Source organism: Ailuropoda melanoleuca, chromosome 20 (genome assembly GCF_002007445.2).
Source record: "Ailuropoda melanoleuca isolate Jingjing chromosome 20, ASM200744v2, whole genome shotgun sequence".
Lineage (NCBI taxonomy): Eukaryota > Metazoa > Chordata > Mammalia > Carnivora > Ursidae > Ailuropoda > Ailuropoda melanoleuca.
Window position 1 is genome coordinate 12,910,790 of NC_048237.1, and position 23,118 is coordinate 12,933,907.

At 42.4% G+C, this 23,118-nt stretch overlaps 1 protein-coding gene across 1 annotated transcript in view; it reads left to right on the forward strand.

The window, feature by feature from the left end:
• The window catches only part of PRORP (protein only RNase P catalytic subunit), a 127,769-nt gene extending 118,915 nt beyond the window's left edge, over positions 1-8,854 (forward strand). The window contains exons 6-8 of the mRNA XM_002922815.4: positions 3,571-3,719; positions 7,051-7,246; positions 8,542-8,854. Coding sequence (XP_002922861.2) covers positions 3,571-3,719; positions 7,051-7,246; positions 8,542-8,673 — 477 coding nt within the window. The 3' untranslated portion in view covers positions 8,674-8,854. The remainder of the gene's footprint in view (positions 1-3,570; positions 3,720-7,050; positions 7,247-8,541) is intronic.
• Positions 8,855-23,118: the final 14,264 nt, after the last annotated feature.

A 23,118-nucleotide genomic window follows, 5' to 3' on the forward strand; every position in this document is an offset into this window, starting at 1 on the left:
TTTTGCTTTAATGTAGTATTAAGGTAAATTTTCTTTCTCTTTACTGTTCTGAGTATACCTATGACTCTGACCCAGCCCACTGGATCCAGCTTTGGAATTTACCCCAGAGGAAGTCGGCTCATAGCTAGACTGTCATAGACTTTCAGGCCAGTGCTTTTATTCTGTATACACATCATTCTTTCCTGTGTCTTTCATTTATTCTCCTTTGCATTGTTTCAGAGAGAGAGAGCTGCTGCTAGTAGAGACCTCTAAGCCACAAGATGGTGCCCCAGAGCAGTTCAAGCTAATCCTTTTCTGTTCTTCTCTGGGTCCCTATTTTTTTTTTTTAAGATTTTGTTTATTTATTCGACAGAGATAGAGACAGCCAGCTATAGAGGGAACACAAGCAGGGGGAGTGGGAGAGGAAGAAGCAGGCTCATAGCGGAGGAGCCTGATGTGGGGCTCGATCCTGTAACGCCGGGATCACGCCCTGAGCCGAAGGCAGATGCTTAACCGCTGTGCCACCCAGGCGCCCCAGGGTCCCTATTTTTTTAACTTAAATTAGTAAACTCAAGGCCATTTATCTACACCAGCATATAGCTCTGAAGACCCAAATGTGTTTTTCTTTAAGCCCTGTCTTCCCAGTTGTATGAAAACTTAAGCAATGAGTATCAAAAAATGTTTTTGTTTGAATTTTTTTGTATCTTTAACTCAGTGGAAATTCATATGGAAAATTTTAAAGTAATTGTCATTCCTCTTAATGAATTAAGTTGCCATTTGTAATTGGGCTCACTGAAAATAATCTGTAATCTCAGCATAGCTGTAGGAAAGGAATGTTATAGGGGTGCCTGGGTGGCTCATTCAGCTTAAGGCTAAGCAGTTAAGCTCTGACTTCCTCTCAGGTCATGATCTCAGGGTTTTAGGATTGAGCCCTGCATGGAGCCCCGCATTGAGCTCTCTGCTCAACAAAGGCCTTCTTGTCCTTCCCACTCTTTTTCTCTCTCCCTCCCCCTGCTCATTCTCTCCCTCTCAAATAAATAAATAAAATCTGAAAGGAAGGAAGGAAGCATGTTATAAGTGCATTCTGAAGGAGATGCACCTCTCAGTGTCTTTTGAGGTATTTGAATCGATGAGCCAAACTTCCTTACAGTGTAGATGTTTGCTTTTGATTACTAGCCTAACTTTTAAAATGATGGCTTAAACGATTATATAAAAATGTATGGAATAAAACCACTGGTAAATACATGTTAACAGTGTTTGGGTGGTAAGGTATGAGTGGTTTCTTCTTTGTTTTTCTTCTGGTCTATATTTTTCATGTTTTCAATAATGAGCAACTTTTATGATGGATAAAAATAGATGTTGAGTATATTCTTCAGCTAAGCAGAAAATATTTATTAACCATCTAACAAATGTAGAGCCAGCGTGTATATTTTCCTAGCCTTGATAGGCACTCCCTCACTAAAGACAGGGACCATGTCTTTTTATTTGGGGGGGGGAGATTTTATTTATTTATGCGAGAGAAAGAGAGAGAGAGAGAGGAGGAGGAGGAGAGAGAAAGCGCAAGGGGTGGCGGTGAGCGGAGGTGGAGGGAGAAGCAGACTTCCCGCTGAGCAGGGAGCTGATATGGGGCTCCATCCCAGGACCCCGGAATCATGACCTGAACCAAAGGCAGATGCTTAACCCAGTGAGCCACCCAGGTGCCTCAGGGATCATGTTTTTTAAAATTTCATAGGCTCAGATATCTACCACATGCCTTACACATAGAGAGACCTGGGAAATAACTGAATGAACATTGAAGCCCCCATTTCCAACTTTGAAGGAAAGAATTATATTTTACTGGTAATAAAGCTTTGGGTTTAGAGGCCTTACACTGGTCTTGGTATACTTCCGCTTAAGAATTAGCAAACATTCAGTGGACAAGTTGTGTCCACTCTATCTTAATTCTAGAACTAGTAATTAGGGATAATAAAACCAAATGCAGTTTCCTAACATAAGAGGATTAGTAATGGAGTAGGAGGAGCGATATAAATCGAAAGCATTAAGCAGTAATATTAAAAATCTGCTCTTACAAAATTCATTCTTAAGTCTAAGAATATATAATAGGTGCTAAAGCAATATTTGACAACTGACCAAATAAATGAATGTTTTTTTGATTAAAGAATTTTAAATAATATCCTAAAAGGCTACATGGGAAGAAATTATGAGTAAAGGGAAGCTAGATTAAAATCAGTGCCTTTTTAGGGGCACCTGGGTGGCTCAGTTAAGCATCTGCCTTCAACTCAGGTCATGGTCCCAGAGTCCTGGGATTGAGCCCCACATCGGGCTCCCTGCTCAGCGGGGAGCCTGCTTCTCCCTCTCCCTCTTCCTCTGCCACCACCCCTGCTTGTGCCTGCGTGCATGTGCGCGCACTCTCTCCCTGTCAAATAAAATCTTTTAAAAATAATAATAATTAAAAATAATAAAATTGATGCCTTTTCCAATCAAGACTCAAGAAAATTGATTTCTTCAGTGACTTTCAACTCCTGATTTTCTTAGGCTCAACAGCTGTTATAAAGAACTTTCGGGGCGCCTGGGTGGCTCAGTCGTTAAGCGTCTGCCTTCGGCTCAGGGCGTGATCCCAGTATCCTGGGATCGAGCCCCACATCAGGCTCCTCTGCTGGGAGCCTGCTTCTTCCTCTCCCACTCCCCCTGCTTGTGTTCCCTCTCTCGCTGGCTGTCTCTCTCTCTGTTGAATAAATAAAAATTTTAAAAAATCTTAAAAAAAAAGAACTTTTATATTTCTGATACAATAGTATATAACAAATTATAATTTTTCATTAACTGTTATTTTACTTAGTAATATCCATTTATAACTTAGTTTAATAAGTTGTAAATAAAAGTAATCTATGGACTTCTTATGAAAGGTTGAATGTAGGCAAGCTTACCAAGGTACTAGATTTGCTAAAAATCCCGACTTTTGAGAGGTAGTCATGTACACACAATATGGATGGGAAGTAGAGAAAATGGGAGTAAGTTCACTGAAAAGGAGACTAGAGAATAGAAATTAACAGAGCTTTGAGTGGAGAAAAGGATTTCAATGAAAGGTAACAGTCTCAGCAGAATCATGACATGGAAAAGTTGGCTGAAAAGATGCTATCTAGTCTAGCCATATACAAACCATGAAAAAAAAGTAGAACCCTTTATTCAAATGGAAACTTATGCAGAATACCGATATATAAATATACAAAAAGTGAGCTGTTTTGGTTGAAACAGGGTACGAACTAAAACCCATCCTCGTTGAACCTCCCTCTGTCTATCCCAGTGGACTCTGGAACACACTTTAAAAACAACTCATCTTGTCTATGCTTAGAACCCCCCCCCCCAGAGCAGTGAAATGTAGTCTGACCAGTAGGCAGGTGTTGGATATTAATTTGTAATAAGGAAGCATTTCTTCAGGCTTACAAAGATGGAAAATTATTTTAAGGAATGTTTTCTTACCCCTTACCAGAAAAGACTGTTTTACTACTATTGAGACTACCAGCTGGAAGAACCAGTCCACTTACTTGAGATTCTTCCCTTGGCCCTCTTGGGGACTGGCTTTGTGTTTTTTAGCTCTTGGGTGTGGTCTCTCAACTAGCTAAGCAGAATTTGCAGCTGCTGGTCCTGGGCCGAAAGCACATGCTAACACAGAACTCCAAGTGGAGGAAGGATGAGATGAAAAAGGTGCAACAGCAAGCCAGCTGCTTCTTTGCTGACAACATGTAAGTACTGAAGGTACTAGATGAATTACACTGGGCCCAAGTCATCTGCTTGTTAGTTACCTATTTTCGCCATGTTTAAAAGTGCATGCGTATGAATCCAAAAAAAGATTTGAGGCAGCTTACAAAAATATACTTCCTACAGCAGGATAAATTTAAATAGATGAGGAAATCAGGATAAAGGAGAAATAGGAAGAAGATAAAGTCAGAAGTGAGATGAGTACACAGAATGCATGCCGTGAGGTCCTACATAGATCATTTAACAAATATTTTATATATATGAGCACCTTCTGTGTTCTTGGAAAGCAGCAGTTCTTCACCAAGTCCCTGCCTTCCTGGGACTTAAAATAACAGGTAAACAAATAAAAAGGTAATGTATTTCCAGGCAGTTATCAATGTTAAGAAGACAATAAAGTAGAGTAAATAGCTGAAAAAGGATTAGGTAAGGGGTAGGTCCGAGGGTAGTGGATGGGGTGATCAGGAATAGCCTTTGGGAGAGGACAGGTACAAAGAGAAGGAGCTGGGACGCCTGGGTGGCTCAGTGGGTTAAGCGTCTGCCTTCAGCTCAGGTCATGATCCCAGGGTCCTGGGATAAAATCCAAAGAGAAGGAGTCTTTTGTGAAAATGGGAGGGTGGATGGAAGGACATATCAAGCAGAGGGACAGCAAGTGTTCCAAAAGCCACGAAGCAAGAATGTGTTTGGTGTGTTTGAAGAAAGCAGCAAACCAGTACAGAGGAGCTGTAGCAGCAGGAGGAAAAGTAGGTGGGTTCTGAGGTCAAAGAGAAGGCACGGACCACAGTACAGACGACCTTGTGGACTCTGGTAGGCAAGCAAGAAATCTGGATTTTATCCTAAATATAAAGGGAATGTTGCCACGAGCGACTTCTCAGGAAGCCAAAGGAACATGGAAAACAAGGTCAGTGACAAAATGGTACAGCGTCCATAAAGCAGAAAGCATCTGCTCCAGAGGGGCACAGACCCTCAACAGTACATGTGAAGTTTTTAAATACACGGAGTTTTACACATGGTTTATGCTGACAAAAGTTTATTTCCAACTTTGCATGGATAATGGGTGTCCCTCAGCCCCGGGTCTAGGTTTCATTATGTTGAACGTGATAGCTTCAGGATTTGTCAGAATTCCCCCAATTTTTTATTCCTAAGAAAATAAGGTGGCTCTCAATGCATGGAGCAGGAGGCTAGCCCCTCATTCAGAGCCCAAACCAATCCCTTTTTTCTTTAGCTAAGTCCTTTTATGTATTCCCGGAAAGGCTGCTTCTCTAAGAGTAGAAGACAACGGTAACGCTCTTCGCTCCCTCACTTTAGGCAACAGCGGGTAGACACGAGGAGCACAGGCTTGGGAACTAGTCTACCCAGATTCAGAGCATGGCCCTGCCGCCTCCTTTCTGGGAAGGTGTTTCCCTTCTCTGCCTTCTTCATATGTAACCCCCAGAGGGTTATTAAGAAAATCAAATGAGAGAATACCTGTAAATAATACATGTGAAACTGTGGCAGGGCACCAAGTACATGAAAAGCGTATATGTAGCGCCGTCCTCATCACTATTATTTTCCTTAGGTGGAGGAATTGGATAAATGTGGTGGTAAAAGCAAGAAGCCTGATGGAAATTGGTTTTGTGCTTGGTTTGGGACTTGTATTTATGGTGTTCTTTAAAGTGACCTTCTATGGCTTTGGATTTGAATACTTAAGTGGTTTTTTTTTAAGATTTTATTTATTTATTTGACAGAGACAGCCAGCGAGAGAAGGAACACAAGCAGGGGGAGTGGGAGAGGAAGAAGCAGGCCCCTAGCGGAGGAGCCTGATGTGGGACTCGATCCCAGAGCACCAGGATCACACCCTGAGCTGAAGGCAGACGGTTAACAACTGCACCACCCAGGCGCCCCTGAATATTTAAGTTTTTAACATTAATTTGATTTTCCACTGATGTGCCAAAGAAGTCTTCTCAAACAAGCACTACAGAGAATAGTATAGTGAATCCCCATGTAACTGTCACTCAGCTCCAAGGATTACCACATTTTCCTCATCTTGTTCCCCATAAGCCCCTGCATTTTTTTCTTTTTTTCTTTCCTCTCTCTTTTTCTTGGGGATTTTTAAGGCAGATAGATTCCAGTCATTTATCATTTCATTTGAAATAGCTTAGTATAAAATGAACATCAAATAGTCCTACTTGGGTCATTTGGATCAGGGCATAAGACCTATCCCGTGCTGCAGTCCGAGTCTCCGGAGCCAAGGCGGCTACTGCTGTCCTCACAGTGCACCTCCTCCTGTGCTAAGTGCTGAAGCTGAGGGTCCGCTGGAGACTCTGAGTCACTGACTCTTCTCAAAGCAGGAGATGCCTTCGGGTGCGGATCTGGGTGACTTCCCAGAAGCTGCTTTGAGATACCAATTTTAGCTTTGAGGCAGCCCATTATTTTTGGTAGCTTGCAAGGAAGTGTCATCCTGCCCTTTTAATATTATGGACATTTTTCGAGTTTCAGTGAGGAAAGCGGGGGAAGGGTATGCTTTGTGGTGGATAAGGCAAATAGGAACAACACCCAGGGCACACAGAGAACCAACTTTTGAATGTGAAGAGAGAATTATTGTTTTTTTTTTAAAGATTTTATTTATTTATGTGACAGAGAGACAGCCAGCGAGAGAGGAAACACAGCAGGAGAGTGGGAGAGGAAGAAGCAGGCTCCCAGCGGAGGAGCCCGATGTGGGACTCAATCCCAGGTCGCCGGGCTCACACCGTGAGCTGAAGGCAGATGCCTAACGACTGCGCCACCCAGGCGCCCCAGGAGAGAATTATTGTTAGAATTTTCCATTTTAGTGGAAGAGCCCAATTGAGCCAACTTGAGCATTTGCATTCCCTTCCCCTTAGCTTTCCATTTGTGTTCTAGTTAGTGCTGTCTACTAGCAAAAGACTTGGAAGTGGTTGGATTATAAGCATCACTGGGATCATGTCACTTAACAGTGAGAGGACTGGGGTGCCTGGGGGGCTCAGTCAGTTAAGCATCTAACTTCAGCTCAGATCATGATCTCAGGGTCCTGGGATCAACTCCCGGCCGTGTGGGGCTCTCTGCTCATCGGGGAGTCTGCTTGTCCCTCTCCCTCTGCTTGTGTTCTCCCCCAGCTTGTGTTCTCTCTCTGTCTCTCATATAAATAAATAAATAAATAAATAAATAAATAAATAAATAAATAAATAAATAAAATCCTTTTAAAAAGATGCAGAGCACCTCTGAGGAAAGTGGAATAAGAAGTAAAAAGCATGGTAAAAATGCTGTCCTCTGCCTCCTTGGGGCTGTGCTTGATTGTATTCTTTCTTATGTCTGACTCAGCTCAGAGGATGACCCATTCCTTCTGTATGCCACACTGCACTCGGGGAACCACTGTAGATTTATCACAAAAGATCTGATGCGGGACCACAAGGCCTCTCTACGTGATGCCAAGACCCAGCGCCTCTTCTTTAAGTGGCAGCAGGGACATCAGCTGGCAATTACTAGAAGGTTTGCAGGATCAAAATTAACCTTTCAGGTATGTTATTGGTTCTCTACATAATGGCAACAGAGTTGAGTATATAGGAAGAATGTGGCATAGTCAAAGAATAGTACGACTAGTTGGAGGTTTTAAATGGTTTATTTTTCTCAGCTGTAGTTTGGTATTTGGAATTAGCCAGTTCCTGGAAACAGAAAGCCTGCCAGGGCAAAAGTTTTCACGGACCAGCCCCCACATTAATTGACATAGTGAAAACATCTGAGATGTCATCAATGGTGACTTCACTTATGTCATCGATTATTACTCCTCATACATGTTTTTTATTTTCCTATTTATTTGCAATAGCTGAAAATTCCTTATCCCTTATGGTTCATCATATTTCCGCTAAGCAATTCCTTTTTCCTGGTAATCCTTTTCTGCAGCGTGGTCTCGACTGAGTTCTCCTTTGATTCTAGTTTAGATTTCTGCAAATACAAGGAATGTCTCTTGTGTGAAAACAAAGGGAGAAAATCCAAAGGCGAGGTATTGTAGAAAAATACACTAGTCATTGGTAAATATCGTCCAATGGTCAAAAAACATACAAAACAACAGATCTGTACAGAAAATCAAGACTGTGGGAAATGATACAGGACAAATGACTTGGTTTTCTCAACAATGGAAAAATACAAGAAGAATAGAGATGAAAAGTAAAGCTCTATTTAAAATTAAGAGATAATTCAGTCACGATGTAATAACCCAATTTCGACTCCTGTTTAAAGAAATCAACTGTAGAATATATGTATGCACATGTAATAACTGGGGAGGTGTGAACAGTACATATCTGATGATAAGGATTTGTTGACTCTTAAGTGTAATAATAGTATTGAACTTATAAAATAGATCCTTATCTTTTAAAGATACATATTGAATATTACAGAAGAAGTGATATAATCTCTGAGATTTGCCTCACAATAATCTTGAGGGGTGGTATGGATGAAATAAAATTAACCGTGTGTTGATAATGGTTGAAGCTGGCGTTCATTATACCATTTCTCTGCTTTTGATTACACCAAATTTTCTCTCACAAAACTGATAAAGGCAAGAAAAGGAATACTATCGCCTATAAATGTGATGCTTCTATAGACAATATTTAACCTTAAAAATGAACCCCCCCGAAAAAGGAACCCCTATACTAGGATTCATCTTCATAGAGCTAGCTGTTCTTTGAAAATCCATTGTTAAGTAAGAGAGAATACTCCTGAAGCAAACTGAGAAGTTGTCAGAAGAGAAAGGGAAATGGCCAGGTAACCCTTTAATGTTGTTCTCAATGTTTGGTTCACTTTTTAATTCAACAGCATATTCCCAGTTATGACACAGTGGTGCAAACAACTGGAGACTCGTGGCACATCCCATATGATGAAGACATGGTGGAAAGATACTCCTATGAAGTGCCAACCAAATGGCTTTGCCTTCACCGAAAGACATAAAGACTCTACCCCAGGCTAACCTCGTATTTGGGTGCCCTTCTGGTTGGCATCAGAGCTCTTCAGTTGATCCTTGTTTAGGGCAGTGCTCCTGTGTGATCCACTGTCCTGTTTGGTCCAGTTGGTTTGCATGTCAACAAATTGATTTTTTATTAATTAAATAAAATATAATATCTCTTCATAACCAGTTGCATTTGTTTTTGGAGACTTATGCAGACTTGGGGAACTCAAGGCAGAGTGAAGCCTACGTTTCTGCTGGTGGGCCAGCTACCCCACTTACTTGGGCAACAAGTGCTTCCGATATCCATTTTGCTACTCCTGACCTCACCTTCCAGGTTCTCCAATAGCAGAATCAATCCATCTAGGCCTAGGCTGCTCATGTTGTTTCTAAACCCCTTCTCTCATTTCCGATATTATCTCATCCTGTACAGATTATCTCCTACTCGGGGGGCCTGGGTGGCACAGCGGTTGAGCGTCTGCCTTCAGCTCAGGGCGTGATCCCAGCATTATGGGATCAAGCCCCACATCAGGCTCCTCCGCTATGAGCCTGCTTCTTCCTCTCCCACTCCCCCTGCTTGTGTTCGCTCTCTCGCTGGCTGTCTCTATCTCTGTCGAATAAATAAATAAAATCTTTAAAAAAAAAAAGATTATCTCCTACTCACACTGAATCACTTAATGTCCTTTGTGATAAACTGGCCAAGATATCAGATGCTTATTAGCAACTTTTACTTATCAACCAATGATTTGGGTTGGAGGAAAAGGAGGAGTTCATTCTCTTTAGCCTGTGGTCATTTGTTCTTCATTCTGCAATGCCTTTTTCAAATTGGTTCAATATTTTGTGAACTCTATTAGTTCGGTCACTCAGTATATGAGAGCTTTTTAAAGGATACAGATTTTTTTTTTCATTTAATCAAGTTTGACTTAGTTTAACAAGTCATAACTTTTCATATTTGCCTCTGTTTTACCTGCTTGCCAGCCACCTTACACCTTACTGGACCTTGATTTTAACTGGAAATATTCGTGTCCCAATACTTTATGTTCTTTACTTAGTCATACATACTGTATGGTTTAATATTCAAGAATAGGCCAAACCAATCTATGGTGATAAAAAAATCACAGTAGTTGCCTGAGGCAAGGTCACAAGAGAACTTTCTGGAGGGTGATAGAAAGTTCTACGTATTGATCTGGATGATGATAATTTAGGTATATGTGTATATTAGTCAAAATTTATCACACTAAATACTTAAAATGGATGCATTTACAACAACATATCAAAAAATGTTAACATTAAGCAGATAATTATCTAGAAATGCCCGGGTGGCTCAGTCAGTTGAGCTTCTGGCTCTTGTTTTTGGCTCAGGTCATGATCTCATGGGTCGTGGGATTGAGCTCTGCTTGGGGCTCCTCTCTCAGCAGGGAGTCTGCTTGAAGATTCTGCCCCCCCCACTTGCACATACACTCTCTCTTTAGAGCTCTCATAAATAGATAAATCTTTTTTTTTTTTTAAGATTTTATTTATTTGACAGAGAGAGAGACAGCCAGTGAGAGAGGGAACACAGGCAGGGGGAGTGGGAGAGGAAGAAAGGCTCCCAGCGGAGGAGCCTGATGTGGGGCTCGATCCCAGGACTCTAGGATCACGCCCTGAGCCGAAGACAGCCGCTTAGCAACTGAGCCACCCAGACGCCCCTAAATAAATCTTTAAAAAAAAAATTATTACATGAAATAAACAAGTAAATTACCTCATTTACATAAAACCATGTATGCAAATGTAATAGGGTGTGTAGTATGCGGAGAGAGACTATCCAGGAAAAACACAGGAGGGGATGTTTCATCTCGTTATCCATTTACAGGATCCTACCCTGCTGCATGCCTAGACAAAAGAGCCCTCCAGGAAAGTGTTTGATAAATCGATAGTATTAAAGATGCTGAGGATCAGAAAGTTCTCATAAATCCCATCTGCTTATTTTCTAAATTTCATTAACTGCATACTTAGAAACTGTGCTTTCAGTGAATTAAACTTCTTCTAAAGGACTATCCTACTTTTAAGAAAATTTTTTATTTTTTTTATTTTTTTTTTAAAGATAATTTATTTATTTGACAGAGATAGAGACAGCCAGCGAGAGAGGGAACACAAGCAGGGGGAGTGGGAGAGGAAGAAGCAGGCTCATAGCGGAGGAGCCTGACGTGGGGTTCGATCCCATAACGCCGGGATCACGCCCTGAGCCGAAGGCAGACGGCTTAACCGCTGTGCCACCCTTTTTTAAAAAGAAAAAGGCATTTGTTAAATAAGCTTATCGAAAAGCTTAATGCAAATACCTCACAAGGAGCATGTGGAGAATGGGGGAGGATACAAAAGGAATCCTAGAACTTTAGAGTAGGCCTGAACCTTGAAGAACATAAAGTCCAACAGTAGCATTTTATAGAAGGACAGACCCAGAAAGATGAAAGGGCTTCTTTGGATCCCACAGCTAGTTAGGGGAGACATTTCAGCTATAACCCACCTCCCTGATACCCAGCCAAATAGTCTTTCTTCTGTACACTGATGTAGGCTAAAGTAGTTCATAAAAACTCAGACGGCCTGAATGGTAGAGCATCCAGTATTTAGATTTAGGACCTTTGTTAGCCACATAGAAGAAAGGGGGTGGAACGAGAGCAAAGAAACAAGGGAGTACCTCTATAAAGGGCCCACATTTGTAAAATGGCTCATCAATGTAGAAAATCGGGTAGGGAAATTATGTTATTTTTGAACTCTTTAATACTATTCAAAAATAAAACCCTGAGGGGTGCCTGGGTGGCACAGCGGTTAAGCGTCTGCCTTCGGCTCAGGGCGTGATCCCGGCGTTATGGGATCGAGCCCCATGTCAGGCTCCTCCGCTATGAGCCTGCTTCTTCCTCTCCCACTCCCCCTGCTTGTGTTCCCTCTCTCACTGGCTGTCTCTATCTCTGTCGAATAAATAAATAAAATCTTTAAAAAAAACAAAAAATAAAACCCTGGGGGGTGGGGCTCCTGGGTGGCACAGTTGGTTAAGCCTCTGACTCAGTTTTGGCTCAGGTCATGATCCTGAGATCCTGAGATGGAGTCCTGCACAGAGCTCCACGCTCAGCAAGGGGTCTGCTTGAGATTCTCTCTCCCCTCTTCCTCAGCCCCTCCCAGTTGTGCTCTCTCTTTCTCTCAAACAAATAAACCATAAATAAATAAATAAATAAATAAATAAATAAATAAATAAAACCCTGGGGCTCCTGGCTGGCTCAGTCTGAGTAAGATGTGACTCTTGATCTCAGGGTCGTGAATTCAAGCCCCACATTAAGTGTAGAGATAACTAAAGAATAAAAATTTTAAAAAGTAAAATCCTAATTTCTGCCTGACAGGAATTGAGGTACATGTGTTATTTGCCCAGGAGTAGGGGTATTCTAGGACTGTTTAGGGTAAATCACACTGATGCAGGACCCTGGCAAATGCAGAGATCTGAAAAAGGAAGACAGCTGTTCTGATCACCTGAGTGGAAAAGAAAAAGCTACCTGTGAAGCAAGGTGCGAGACAATGGGAAGAAGAATTCTTTTAAAAGTTGTGCTCTGAAAAACAACAACAACAACAAAGGTTGTCCTCTGGATTGATAGCATCTTTCAGGTCAGCTACGAACAAATGAAGGCTCTGAAAGGGCATTGACTCTGCCAGTGAAAATACTTAAGTGCTTTGAACTTCACTCTGACATGCTCCTGAATTTATACTCTTCCTTATTGCTATTCTCTAGACCCCAAAACGAGAAGATCTCGAAGGGGAAGGCTGAGTTAATGATTCTCTCAGGACTACATGGGGACTGCCTCACCTCTGGTGTCTTGTTCTTCACCTTAAATTAACTTTTGTCTTCAAGTTTGCACTTCAATAGAATGACTTGCTCTCTGGTCCTTTAACAGGTTTGTCACTTTTAAAAAAATTGTCTGAATGCACCATAAAATGCATCATTATGTTCATGTTAGATTTCTTTTTTCCCCTAATAGTTTCATTCTAAAGCAAGAATGGAAAGGAAGAGTGTGTTATCTGGGCACCTGAATTCTGGTCCATCATGGTGAGTCTTATATTCATTGGCTAAAAATTAATATTACCAGGGTAATTGAGGGCAATGCTAAGTGGAGTTCAGATCTGGTATTTCAGCTGTCCTTCAGTGATTTGGAATTCCTAGAGTGCAAAACATGTAAGGGTGCTCTTGTGGGAACGGCTGGGAGTGTAGGAACATAGACCACTGTGATGAAATGGTGATATTTTGATTTAGGTATTCTTTCAGGCTGGGACTTAACCAGAGAGAGCTCTCAGTAAAAGGGACCAGGCAGCTGTTACAGCCCCCTGTAATCCACAGGATTGAGTAGGGTTCCCAGGTAAAATACAGGACTATGAGTTATCTGAAATTTGAATTTCAGATAAATAACATTTTTTTTTACTGTAAATATGTCTCAAGTATTGCAGGGACAGACTTATACTAGAAATATTGTCTATCTGAAATTCACATTTAACAGGTCACCCTGTATTTTTTTTTAATTTTTTATTTATTTATTTGACAGAGATAGAGACAGCCAGCGAGAGAGGGAACACAAGCAGGGGGAGTGGGAGAGGAAGAAGCAGGCTCATAGCGGAGGAGCTTGATGTGGGGCTCGATCCCATAACGCCAGGATCACGCCCTGAGCCGAGGCAGACGCTTAACCGCTGTGCCACCCAGGCGCCCCACCCTGTATTTTTATTTGCTACATCTGACAACCCTCGGTGAGAATTACATGGGAGGGGGAGCAGTAGTGGGGAATGAAGCATCGAAATAGTCCAGCAGTCCTACGGGAGGCAGGAGGGGAACAAGGAGGTGAGTAAAAAGCACCTGGGTGGGGAAAGACAGGTGAGAAGACCAGCTTTTCCCTGCTTTGTCCCAGCCAATGACAAGTAGTCTGCTTGAATGTATACTCTGTAAGCAACGGGACTTCCATTTAGAGATCTACTTAGAGAAAGCTGTAGAAAACAGTGAGATGAAAAAACACAAGAGAATACCAATGAGTTAATGCAGTAAATCTTGAGAAATAATCTTTAATTTTCTCTTATCATGTCTATTTCATGTTGTTTCAAAATTCCCTCAAGCTCTTTCTCCCGAGGTTTGGTCTTTGTTAGCAATATTCGATCTGACGGGTGCTTCCAGAGACCTCACGTACACAACTTTCATTCAACTGGGAATTGAAATAAACAGGAAGACAATTATCTAGTCACTGATGGCAGCTAAAAATAGTTTGTGTTGCTACTAGAGACACTCAGTACATTCTTATCAAATGGATTAAGTTATTAATGTAACCATAATTTGTTGTAAATAGCAGTGTCATATGAAGGGTTTTTGGTAGTTTCTGAAAAGAAATGTGACATAAATTTCAACCGCATTAAAATAATTATCCCTGGGGCACCTGTGTGGCTCAGCTGATTAAGTGTCTGCCTTTGGCTCAGGTCATGATCCCAGGGTCCTGGAATCAAGCCCCACATCGGGCTCTCTGCTCAGCAGGGAGCCTGCTTCTCCTTTGCCCTCTGGCTACTTGTGCTCGCACGCTCACTCTCTCTCGCTGTCAAATAATTAAAATCTTTTTAAAAAATAAATAATCAACCCCTGTCTTCTCTTTGTGTTAGTTAAAATCCAGCTCCAAACAGCAAATACTTGAGAAATCACTGCTAGGGACTTTCATTTCTAATATGGTAGAGACATAAATTCATTTTTGAAGAGACCAGGTCAGATTGCCCTGTCACTCTCAGCTGGGCTAGAACATTACTTGATATCAAGTTTAGTTCACGTCAAAATATTTAAAATCGATTATTAAAACAGGTTTCTTTTGCTTTCTATGGCTACATTAGAACAGAGAATGTCAGTGTTCTGACAGGTGCCAATGGAATTCTGTGACAATTCTGCTGTTCATTTGGCTGTCTCGGGCAGAGCGGTGTCCCAGCCTGGGAGAAGAGAATGGGCCTCCACACCTCCGTGAAATAGGTTCCTTTGAAAGTGGTTATGGCAGGTCTTCCCAAAGGTAAGTCCCGTTCCCAGAATTGCTTAAGATGTACTGTACTACCAAGTCTTTTTTTTTTTTTACCCCAAGATCAAGACACATGCTCTACCGACTGAGCCAGCCAGCGCCCCTATTACTAAGTCTTTATTTTTTTTTTTAAAGATTTTTTATTTATTTATTCGACAGAGATAGAGACAGCCAGCGAGAGAGGGAACACAAGCAGGGGGAGTGGGAGAGGAAGAAGCAGGCTCATAGCAGAGGAGCCTGATGTGGGGCTCGATCCCATAACGCCGGGATCACGCCCTGAGCCGAAGGCAGACGCTTAACCGCTGTGCCACCCAGGCGCCCCTATTACTAAGTCTTTAAAAATAAATTATTCTTATAGTTTTTTCCTCTCTTCAGTGACCTTGTCTTAGAATCCAAAGCTGTATTTTTTCTATCCTTTGCTCCAAAGCTGAGCTGAATTGCTGTTAAGTTGATATATATATATATATGCATGCCTATTGCATATATATAATTTTTAAAGGATCATTCTCTATAAACTCTTCTATCTTTGTTTTCCCTTGAGAGAAAATAAAAACCTCTTTGTTTGTATAGTCTTCTGCCACTTCTTCCTTGTGTACTCTAATCATAATAATATAAATTTCTGAAGAGGGGCAGCCAAGTTAAGCTAGGGCATTGTTGTATACCCTAACATACTACTTGCAGAGCTGTGTGCTCACACACTCCTCAAGGCTTCCTTGTGTTCTGAAGGAAACTTGCATTCCAGGAAGCTGTCACTCTGATACTATCTATTGGCTCAAATGAAGGGTCATGTCCTTTGGCATTGAGTCTTGTTCTGGCAGGCGTGGTCAAATCTTTGAAGAAATGGGTCTTTTCCAACTTAGGCCCTCTAATGTCCAACTACTAAAGAAATAAACTCTAGTCAGACCAAGTTTTTGAAGAGAGTCTCAGGAAGGATTGCTGCTTTACACAGATAAAGAGCTTTTTATCTTTTAAAACAAATCACATGGCTCTTTTTGTTCATTGACACACCAAAGGAAGTATATATGAGGAAATCAGTGTCGAACAGTTTGTGCTTTTTAAGTGTCACTAGATTTTTTTATTCCCACCCACTGCTGTTACCCTCAGAGATTCCAACACCACCCATATTTTGGTCTCGTTTCTTAATCTCTTAAACTTGGGTCATTTGGGCTTCCTGTGAGATGGCCAACCTGGGCCTTTTACATTACTTAAAACTGTTCCAGCTTCAGAATTGCAAACTTTCAAGTTCTTTGTTTTGACCACAACTCTTTACCCGTCCCACTCCTTCATCCCAACAACCAGCTCACTGGTGTGTTCTGAGGCCCATCCCTTCCTTACTTTAAAGGCCTCGACTGTCAATCCCCATTTGGGTGTGCTTGCCTTCTTCCCCATCCCACTTTTTTTTTTTATAAGATTTATTTATTTATTTATTTGAGAGAGAGAGAAAGCGGAGGGAGGGCAGAGGAAGACAATCTCAAGCAGACTCTGCATTGAGCAAGGAGCCCAATGGAGGGCTCAATCTCACAACCCTGAGATCATGACCTGAGCTGAAATCAAGGGTCCGTCGCTTCACTGACAGAGCCTTTCAGGCGCCGCCCACCCCCACATCCCACTCTTAAAGCATTTATCTTAGAGATGGTTTCAGTAACACTGCTGATTCTTTCATTCCTTTCACCTCCTGTAGTGCCTTATATAAACCTCATTTTGGATAGCCCCAAGCCACTCCACCTCATTCCTACACACCAGCATTGCTAGAAAAGTCAGGAAATTAGACAGCTGGAACCTCACTCCCATTTGAAGATTCTTGTTTTCATCTTTCATTGAATTCCCATTAATTTCCTGAAGGTGTTCTCTCAACCTTTGCGATCTTAACTTGAAAAATAGCTCATCTCCTGCAACTTCCATTTCCTTTTCCGTTAAGCGGAGAAGATGAGCTGCAGCCTTCTCAAACTTCAATGGGCATAGAATCATCTGGGATCTCGTTTAAAACACAAATTCTGATTTGGGTCTGGTGTACTTAGTGATGCAGTGCCGCAGACCGTATTTTGAATAGTGTTTTGAGTAGCGGCAAATGAGCTCAAGCTTACATTAAAACAATAATACAACAACACTTGTGAGTCTAAGTCGTGAGTCATAACCACGCCATTCTCACCGTCAGCAGGTGACTTAACCAGAATCTACATGCCTTCTGTTATGAGCCTCTTTAGCAATTTTGCCCTTTCCAATAATGTTGCTACTCTGACCCTTTCTCCCTTTTCTTTTCTAGGTTACTTTTTCTACTTGCCTTCATTCTCTCCCTTCTTGGTGACTTGAGACCTTGTTCTCTTCAATAAATCCCTTTCCACTGGCTCTCTTCCATTCTAATTGCAAACACCTGTAGGTTTGTACCCCAACAAAACCATGCCTTGCTGGGGTTAGTTTAATAGACAGGTGTCTCAAAGGAAGGTGCCATCTCTACCCCTGGCTTCTTTCCAGTTAGGCATTTCTACCTGGGTGGCCTGCGGACCCTCAAACTCAACCACTTTGGAAACCACTCATCTTCACCCCAACAGAGGGACTTCCTGCCCTACTTTGTTATTTTTTCTTGTTCCTTCCCCCTTACTTGCATACTTATTCAATTAGCAATTACAATTAGCAAATTGTGTTGATTTTTACCTTCAAAATGTCTGTTGTGAGCTAATCAACTCTTGACTAAGTTTCCAAAAGAAAATTTCTTTTTAAAAAAAGCTTTGTACATGAATATATTCATAATAGTGTTACTGATGATAATAATAATAACAATAACAATAATAAATTATAAATAACTAAATGCTCAAAACAAGGGAATGAAGAAGTAGGTATAATTTTAAATGTTACAGGGATTAAAATGATTCTTTGTGTGTTGGCATGGATTAAATCAAAAAGCATCTACAAAATGGTATGTCTACTATGATCCCATTTTTTAAATAGGGAGGGAGGGAGGGAAGAAGGAAGGAAGGAAGGAAGGAAAGAAAGGGAAAGGAAAGGAAAGGAAAGGAAAGGGGAAAGGGAAAGGAAGGAAACACCTGGAGAAAAGTATCTTAAAGAAATAACATTTTGTTGATTACAAAATGTTAGTAGGTATCTCTGGGTGTTAGAATTGTGGATGATTTTTACTTTCTTCTTTTCATCGTCCACATAGTCTGAAAGTGTTACAGCGTATGTGCCATATTCCACTGAGGCACAGATATAGTAGATACTAAGATTCCCAGGTGAGTGTGAGGCACACACCACAGAAGCAGATTTTACAAAAAGAATAAAGGAGAACCTGCCTCACAACCTCTGGCCCCTTAGCCAGGCCAAAGATGTGAAAGAGTCAGAGGAGGGGCGCCTGGGTGGCACAGCGGTTAAGCGTCTGCCTTCGGCTCAGGGCGTGATCCCGGCATTATGGGATCGAGCCCCACATCAGGCTCCTCCGCTGTGAGCCTGCTTCTTCCTCTCCCACTCCCCCTGCTTGTGTTCCCTCTCTCGCTGGCTGTCTCTCTCTCTGTCAAATGAATAAATAAAATCTTTAAAAAAAAAAAAGAGTCAGAGGAAGGAAAAAGATAAAGAAGTCTGGAGAGAGCCGTTGCCAGGCTCTGAGTTCCTTGGGTGTCCTCTGACCCCAGGACCCCAAGAAAGATGACTCAGTAGGAGGACTTGGAGATCGTCCTGCAGTATGGGTGACCCCGAGTGCTGGCGTCTGAGAACACTGAAGCTTCTGTGGATGGTTCTGAGTCTGCTGGCAAATATGGAAGATGGCAGAAGGGCTGACAGGGGCATTGGAAAGAGAACCAGAGAGGGCTCTGCCTTGAAAGGTCTGCTGGGGGCCAGATGTAGGAGCGGGGAGGGTTGTCTTAGGCTGGAGGGGAACTTCTGGATGCCCAGGGGATTGAAGAAGGAGCTGCAAGTGCCTGCCTACATGTAAAGATATATGGGCCCAGCAGTGAATCACTGAAGGGCCTAGAAGAGTGGCCTAGAGAAGAGCATCAGCTTTAACATCTGTCAGGCTCACCAAAAACACCGGCTTTAAAGATCTGCTAGGCCTAAAAGTATTAAGCCACCCATTCTTACCTACCCTCCCCATTCTAGCCCTCCACTGTCCATCCTCCACCTTGGCTAGGGACAATTTTGAGCCAGGAGTGATTAGGGAGGAAAAGCCAACCATCCTCCCTACCCCTTTCCACTGGAGGCTTTGATCTGAAACCAACCTAAGCTGGCAGGTGAGAAATGATGCAGTGCTATTTGGAGTTTTTATTGTTCTGGAACTGGATATTCTAATTTTTGGATTGAGACTGCATTTGTTACTTAAAGTGACCATAGCACTGCATACTGTCTAAGGAACAGAGAAGTAATGGGACCTGCCAGTTTTCAAGTAGAGGCAAGAAAGAGTACGAAAGGAAGAATCACATTGTAGTTTATCACGGTCTGTTCATCATGCCTGTTACCAGAACCCAGATTCCTGCTTCCATCATTTCTTGCCCCCCACAATGGTAACCACTATCTAATCCTCTAACAGTATAGATTCGTTTTGCCTGGTTTTGTACTTTATATAAATGGAATCATTCAGGATGCGCCCTTTTGTGGCTGGCTTCTTCCTTTCAGTCATAGGTGAGGTCCATCCATCATATTGCATGTAATTGTATTTCATTCGTTTTTGTTATTATACAATGTTTGTACTGTGAATGCATCACAAATTATTGATTGTACTGTTGATGGGTATTTAAATAGCTCCCAGTTTTTGCCTATTACAAATAGCACTGCTTTGAATAGTATATCACTTTTCACAATGGGCGGAGAGCAATTAAAAAATCTCTTGCAATATTGTTTCCCTTCCAGTCTCATGACTGCTACCCCAGTTCATGACTTCAGAAACTTTCACTTGGACTATTAGCAATAGCCTCTTGATTGAAATCCCCATGTATAGTTCATCATAAACACTGCCACCAGATTTATAGTCCCAGAGCATAATTCTAGTCATGCTGCTTCCCTAACTCAAAACCATTGAATGTCTCTCCATTGCCTTCCAACCAGAGCCTCTAAATTCCTTAGCTTAGGCAATCAGGGCCTCCTCCCTGCATTTGTATCCTAATCTAGAACACTTGTGAGTCCTAGTCAACCTAGGCCATTCCCATATCCTAAACACAGGCTCTTCTTCCCCTGCTTCTGTTTTCAGCCACTCCCACCCCATGTTGCATCCTGGTGCCCCCCACACTGCTCCCCACAACGAACACGCCTGTCAGAGTTCTCGTGCTCCTAAGCTGAGCTCAGATACACTTCCTCCAGCAGGCAGCTTACGTTCCCTACGGCCCAAGGTGATGTCCTGTTTACAGTGCTCTGTTGGACTTGACCTTATGTGTGATGAACTGCCTCGTGCTAGTGTTGCTTTCATTCGTGTTTCATCTTCCCCACCAGAGTGCGGCCCCCATCTGGTCCATCTGCGTGTCTCCCAGAGCAGCCAGTCCAGCTTCTTACCCATGAAAGGGGCTCGGTAGATGTTTGTTGAATGACTTTGGGGAAGTTGTCTGAAAATGTCTTCCTGATTTTTACCTCCAGTTCCCACTTCTCCTTTGAGTGAATTCCCCTCTTGCTCCATGGTAATTTGTGTGTGAGCTGGCTAACTCAAGAATATAGTCTCTGGCGTGTGATGCTTTGACTGATCCTCAGGAAATGATAATTTCTCAATGCCACCCTCTGTAATCATTACCATTTAAACCCCCTCAGTCTTAAATGAATGCAGTATTTACTAGGCATCTACAATGTATATGGCACTGTGATAACTGGAATGAAGTTTGCTATACTATACCTGTAAGACACCATTCTAGATTTTTTTTCAAAGATTTTATTTATTTATTCGGCAGAGATAGAGACAGCCAGCGAGAGAGGGAACACAAGCAGGAGGAGTGAGAGAGGAAGAAGCAGGCTCATAGCGGAGGAGCCTGATGTGGGGCTCGATCCCATAACGCTGGGATCACGCCCTGGGCCGAAGGCAGACGCTTAACCGCTGTGCCACCCAGGCGCCCCTAGATTATTTTTTTTATCTTGGAAATGTTTCAGATCTGTTGTCTGGTTGATTTTTGAAAGTTGCCTTTGTTTCCCCACTGTGGACGAAATGCACTCTGGGTGAAGTTTGGGGACCTTAGCTGAGGTCCAGCATGTCATTTCAAAGCAAGGAGAAAATAAGATTGGAGCACTCTCTTGCTTTCCCATCAATAATTAGCTTCTCAAAAACTAGTTCCTGAATTAGTGACTGAAGATATTCATTATAATGATCAGAAATCTTACTCATTTGTTCTCTCCCCCATTACCCCAAGAGAGCCTGGCTCATTCTGAGCACCAGAGATGACTTAATTTTGTGGTAAGAGAACAGGAATTAGAGGAAGCCAATTAGGAAACCTCAAGGAAGAGGAAGTGTCTCTAGGCTAAAGGGAAGGCTGTTGAGTCTTATTTTCTCTCTGTTCTTAACTCACTCTCTTGGTGCCTGGCCAACTTTTGTACCTCCATTTCCCCACCTGACCAGGGGGCTGGAATGAGGGTGGTGAGCAGAGTGAATACAGTTAAATAACATTCACAAAGACCCCAAGAGGATAGGCATGAAAATCTTATCAGTGAAACTGATTGATGCTTATAGTTCCCATCCCTGTCCACAGCCGTGGGTGAGGCTGCATGTGTGTGGGATACGGTGGGTAAGAACTGGCTGCTTTCCAAGCTAAGAAAACAGACTTTCACTTCTGAACAATAGCAGCGTGCAGTGCAGGTTGGTGCAGTACTTGGTTTCCTGCTGTACTAGGGAGAGATCAAAGCAATAGCCAACAGTCCAGTCCTTATTCACCAGTGCCTCCCCCTTCACAAAGAGAGCCCTAAGCTGAGTTCAAGTCTATTAGGTGGCTTATTTTCACTGTAGTGGGTTTTGTTTTGTTTTGTTTTTTTCTCTATCGCTTTAAGGTGGGTACAACATGCTTACCTGTTTGAGAGAAGAAACCAAGGTCATGGTCATCAGGTAGTCTGTGGCAAGGCTCAGATTGTAATTCAGTGCTTCTGACACTCAGAGCAGAGCCTGACCATGTTCAAGACTCTGGCCCCTCCCTTCCCCTTCTGATTTTTCACTGGGACATTTGCTGTTCTCTCAAGCTGTGAAGGGCTTCCTGTGTTATCATGCCTAAGGGGAAGTTATATGTTAAAAACCACCAACGGTTAAGCCCAAGCCAGCTGGGGTCTTCCATTGCTTCTTCCAGTATTCTGGGGAGACCCATGAGAATGCTCAGTGTTTCTCAAGATCTTTGGCTTCCGGAAACAAGAGATCAGTCGAGTGTTTGGTCTTCATTTAAGGGGAGTTTGGGAAAACAAGACAAACATCAAAAGTTGCAACAGGATTCTACTGAAGTTGTTACAGCTAAAAATCAAGGGTGAACTGAAAACTAAAGGTTTTGGCTGTAAAAAAAACAAAAAAGTTTTTGCTCTATAGAAGCGGGGGTGGTTCCTGGGTAGTTTTAGTTAAATGTCCTTTGGGTTAGGCTGATGCAAGTTAATTCCCTTTCAAATCAAAATTCTCATTATTGGTGATGACTAAGAGAATCCAGGCACAGAATGATATTGACTGGTAAGGAAAGGCTGGAGCATAAGGGAAATGACAGCCGTGTGACTGCTATGTTGATAGCCATCATACTGTACCCACCATTGGTACTGGAGGATGAGAGAACCACACTAGATGTTATGGACACGGGGGCAGGGGAGTGTTCCTTTATTGGCATCTGGTCAGGTAAAGGATTTGAAGAGCTTTCACAAGTACCTCATGAAAGTCACAGAAACACACTTCACCCCATGTTTGGTGCTTCATTTGTCCTCTTTTGCCCATAAATTATAGAACTGAGGTACAGAGAAATAATGTTTCTCCTCCTCGGAGACTCAGCCAGAATGACAACTCTCAGGCAGCCAACCGTAGCTACTGGGGTGCAGGAAGAGCTGCAGGACTGAGACTGCTGTGAGAAAGATAACAAATAGGTAAAGCTACAGTTACAGCCAGGTTCTTGCCCTCAGTCCCCCGAGGAGCACCAGATTGGTAAGTGTGGCCAGGGAGCTGGGCAGAGCTCTACCCCCCTCCTACTGTTCACCCAAGCTGCTACATCTCTCTGTCCTGGCTGCTGTTGATCTTTGGGGCACCCTAACATCAAGAAATCCTAACTCTCTGAAAGTACCCTATTACGAGTGCTTACAACTAACTCACATTGTGTTTCAGCATCTGCTAATATCACACGGAAATAGAGATAAGCTTCATTTTTATATTCCCTGGCTCACTGAACTACCAGCAGAGCACCTTAAGCTGAGGGCTGAATTCTTATGTTGCCTTTAAACACCATGTGATTCAGCAGGTCTGCAGTCACTGGGAATCTACGCTGCCAATTTTACCTT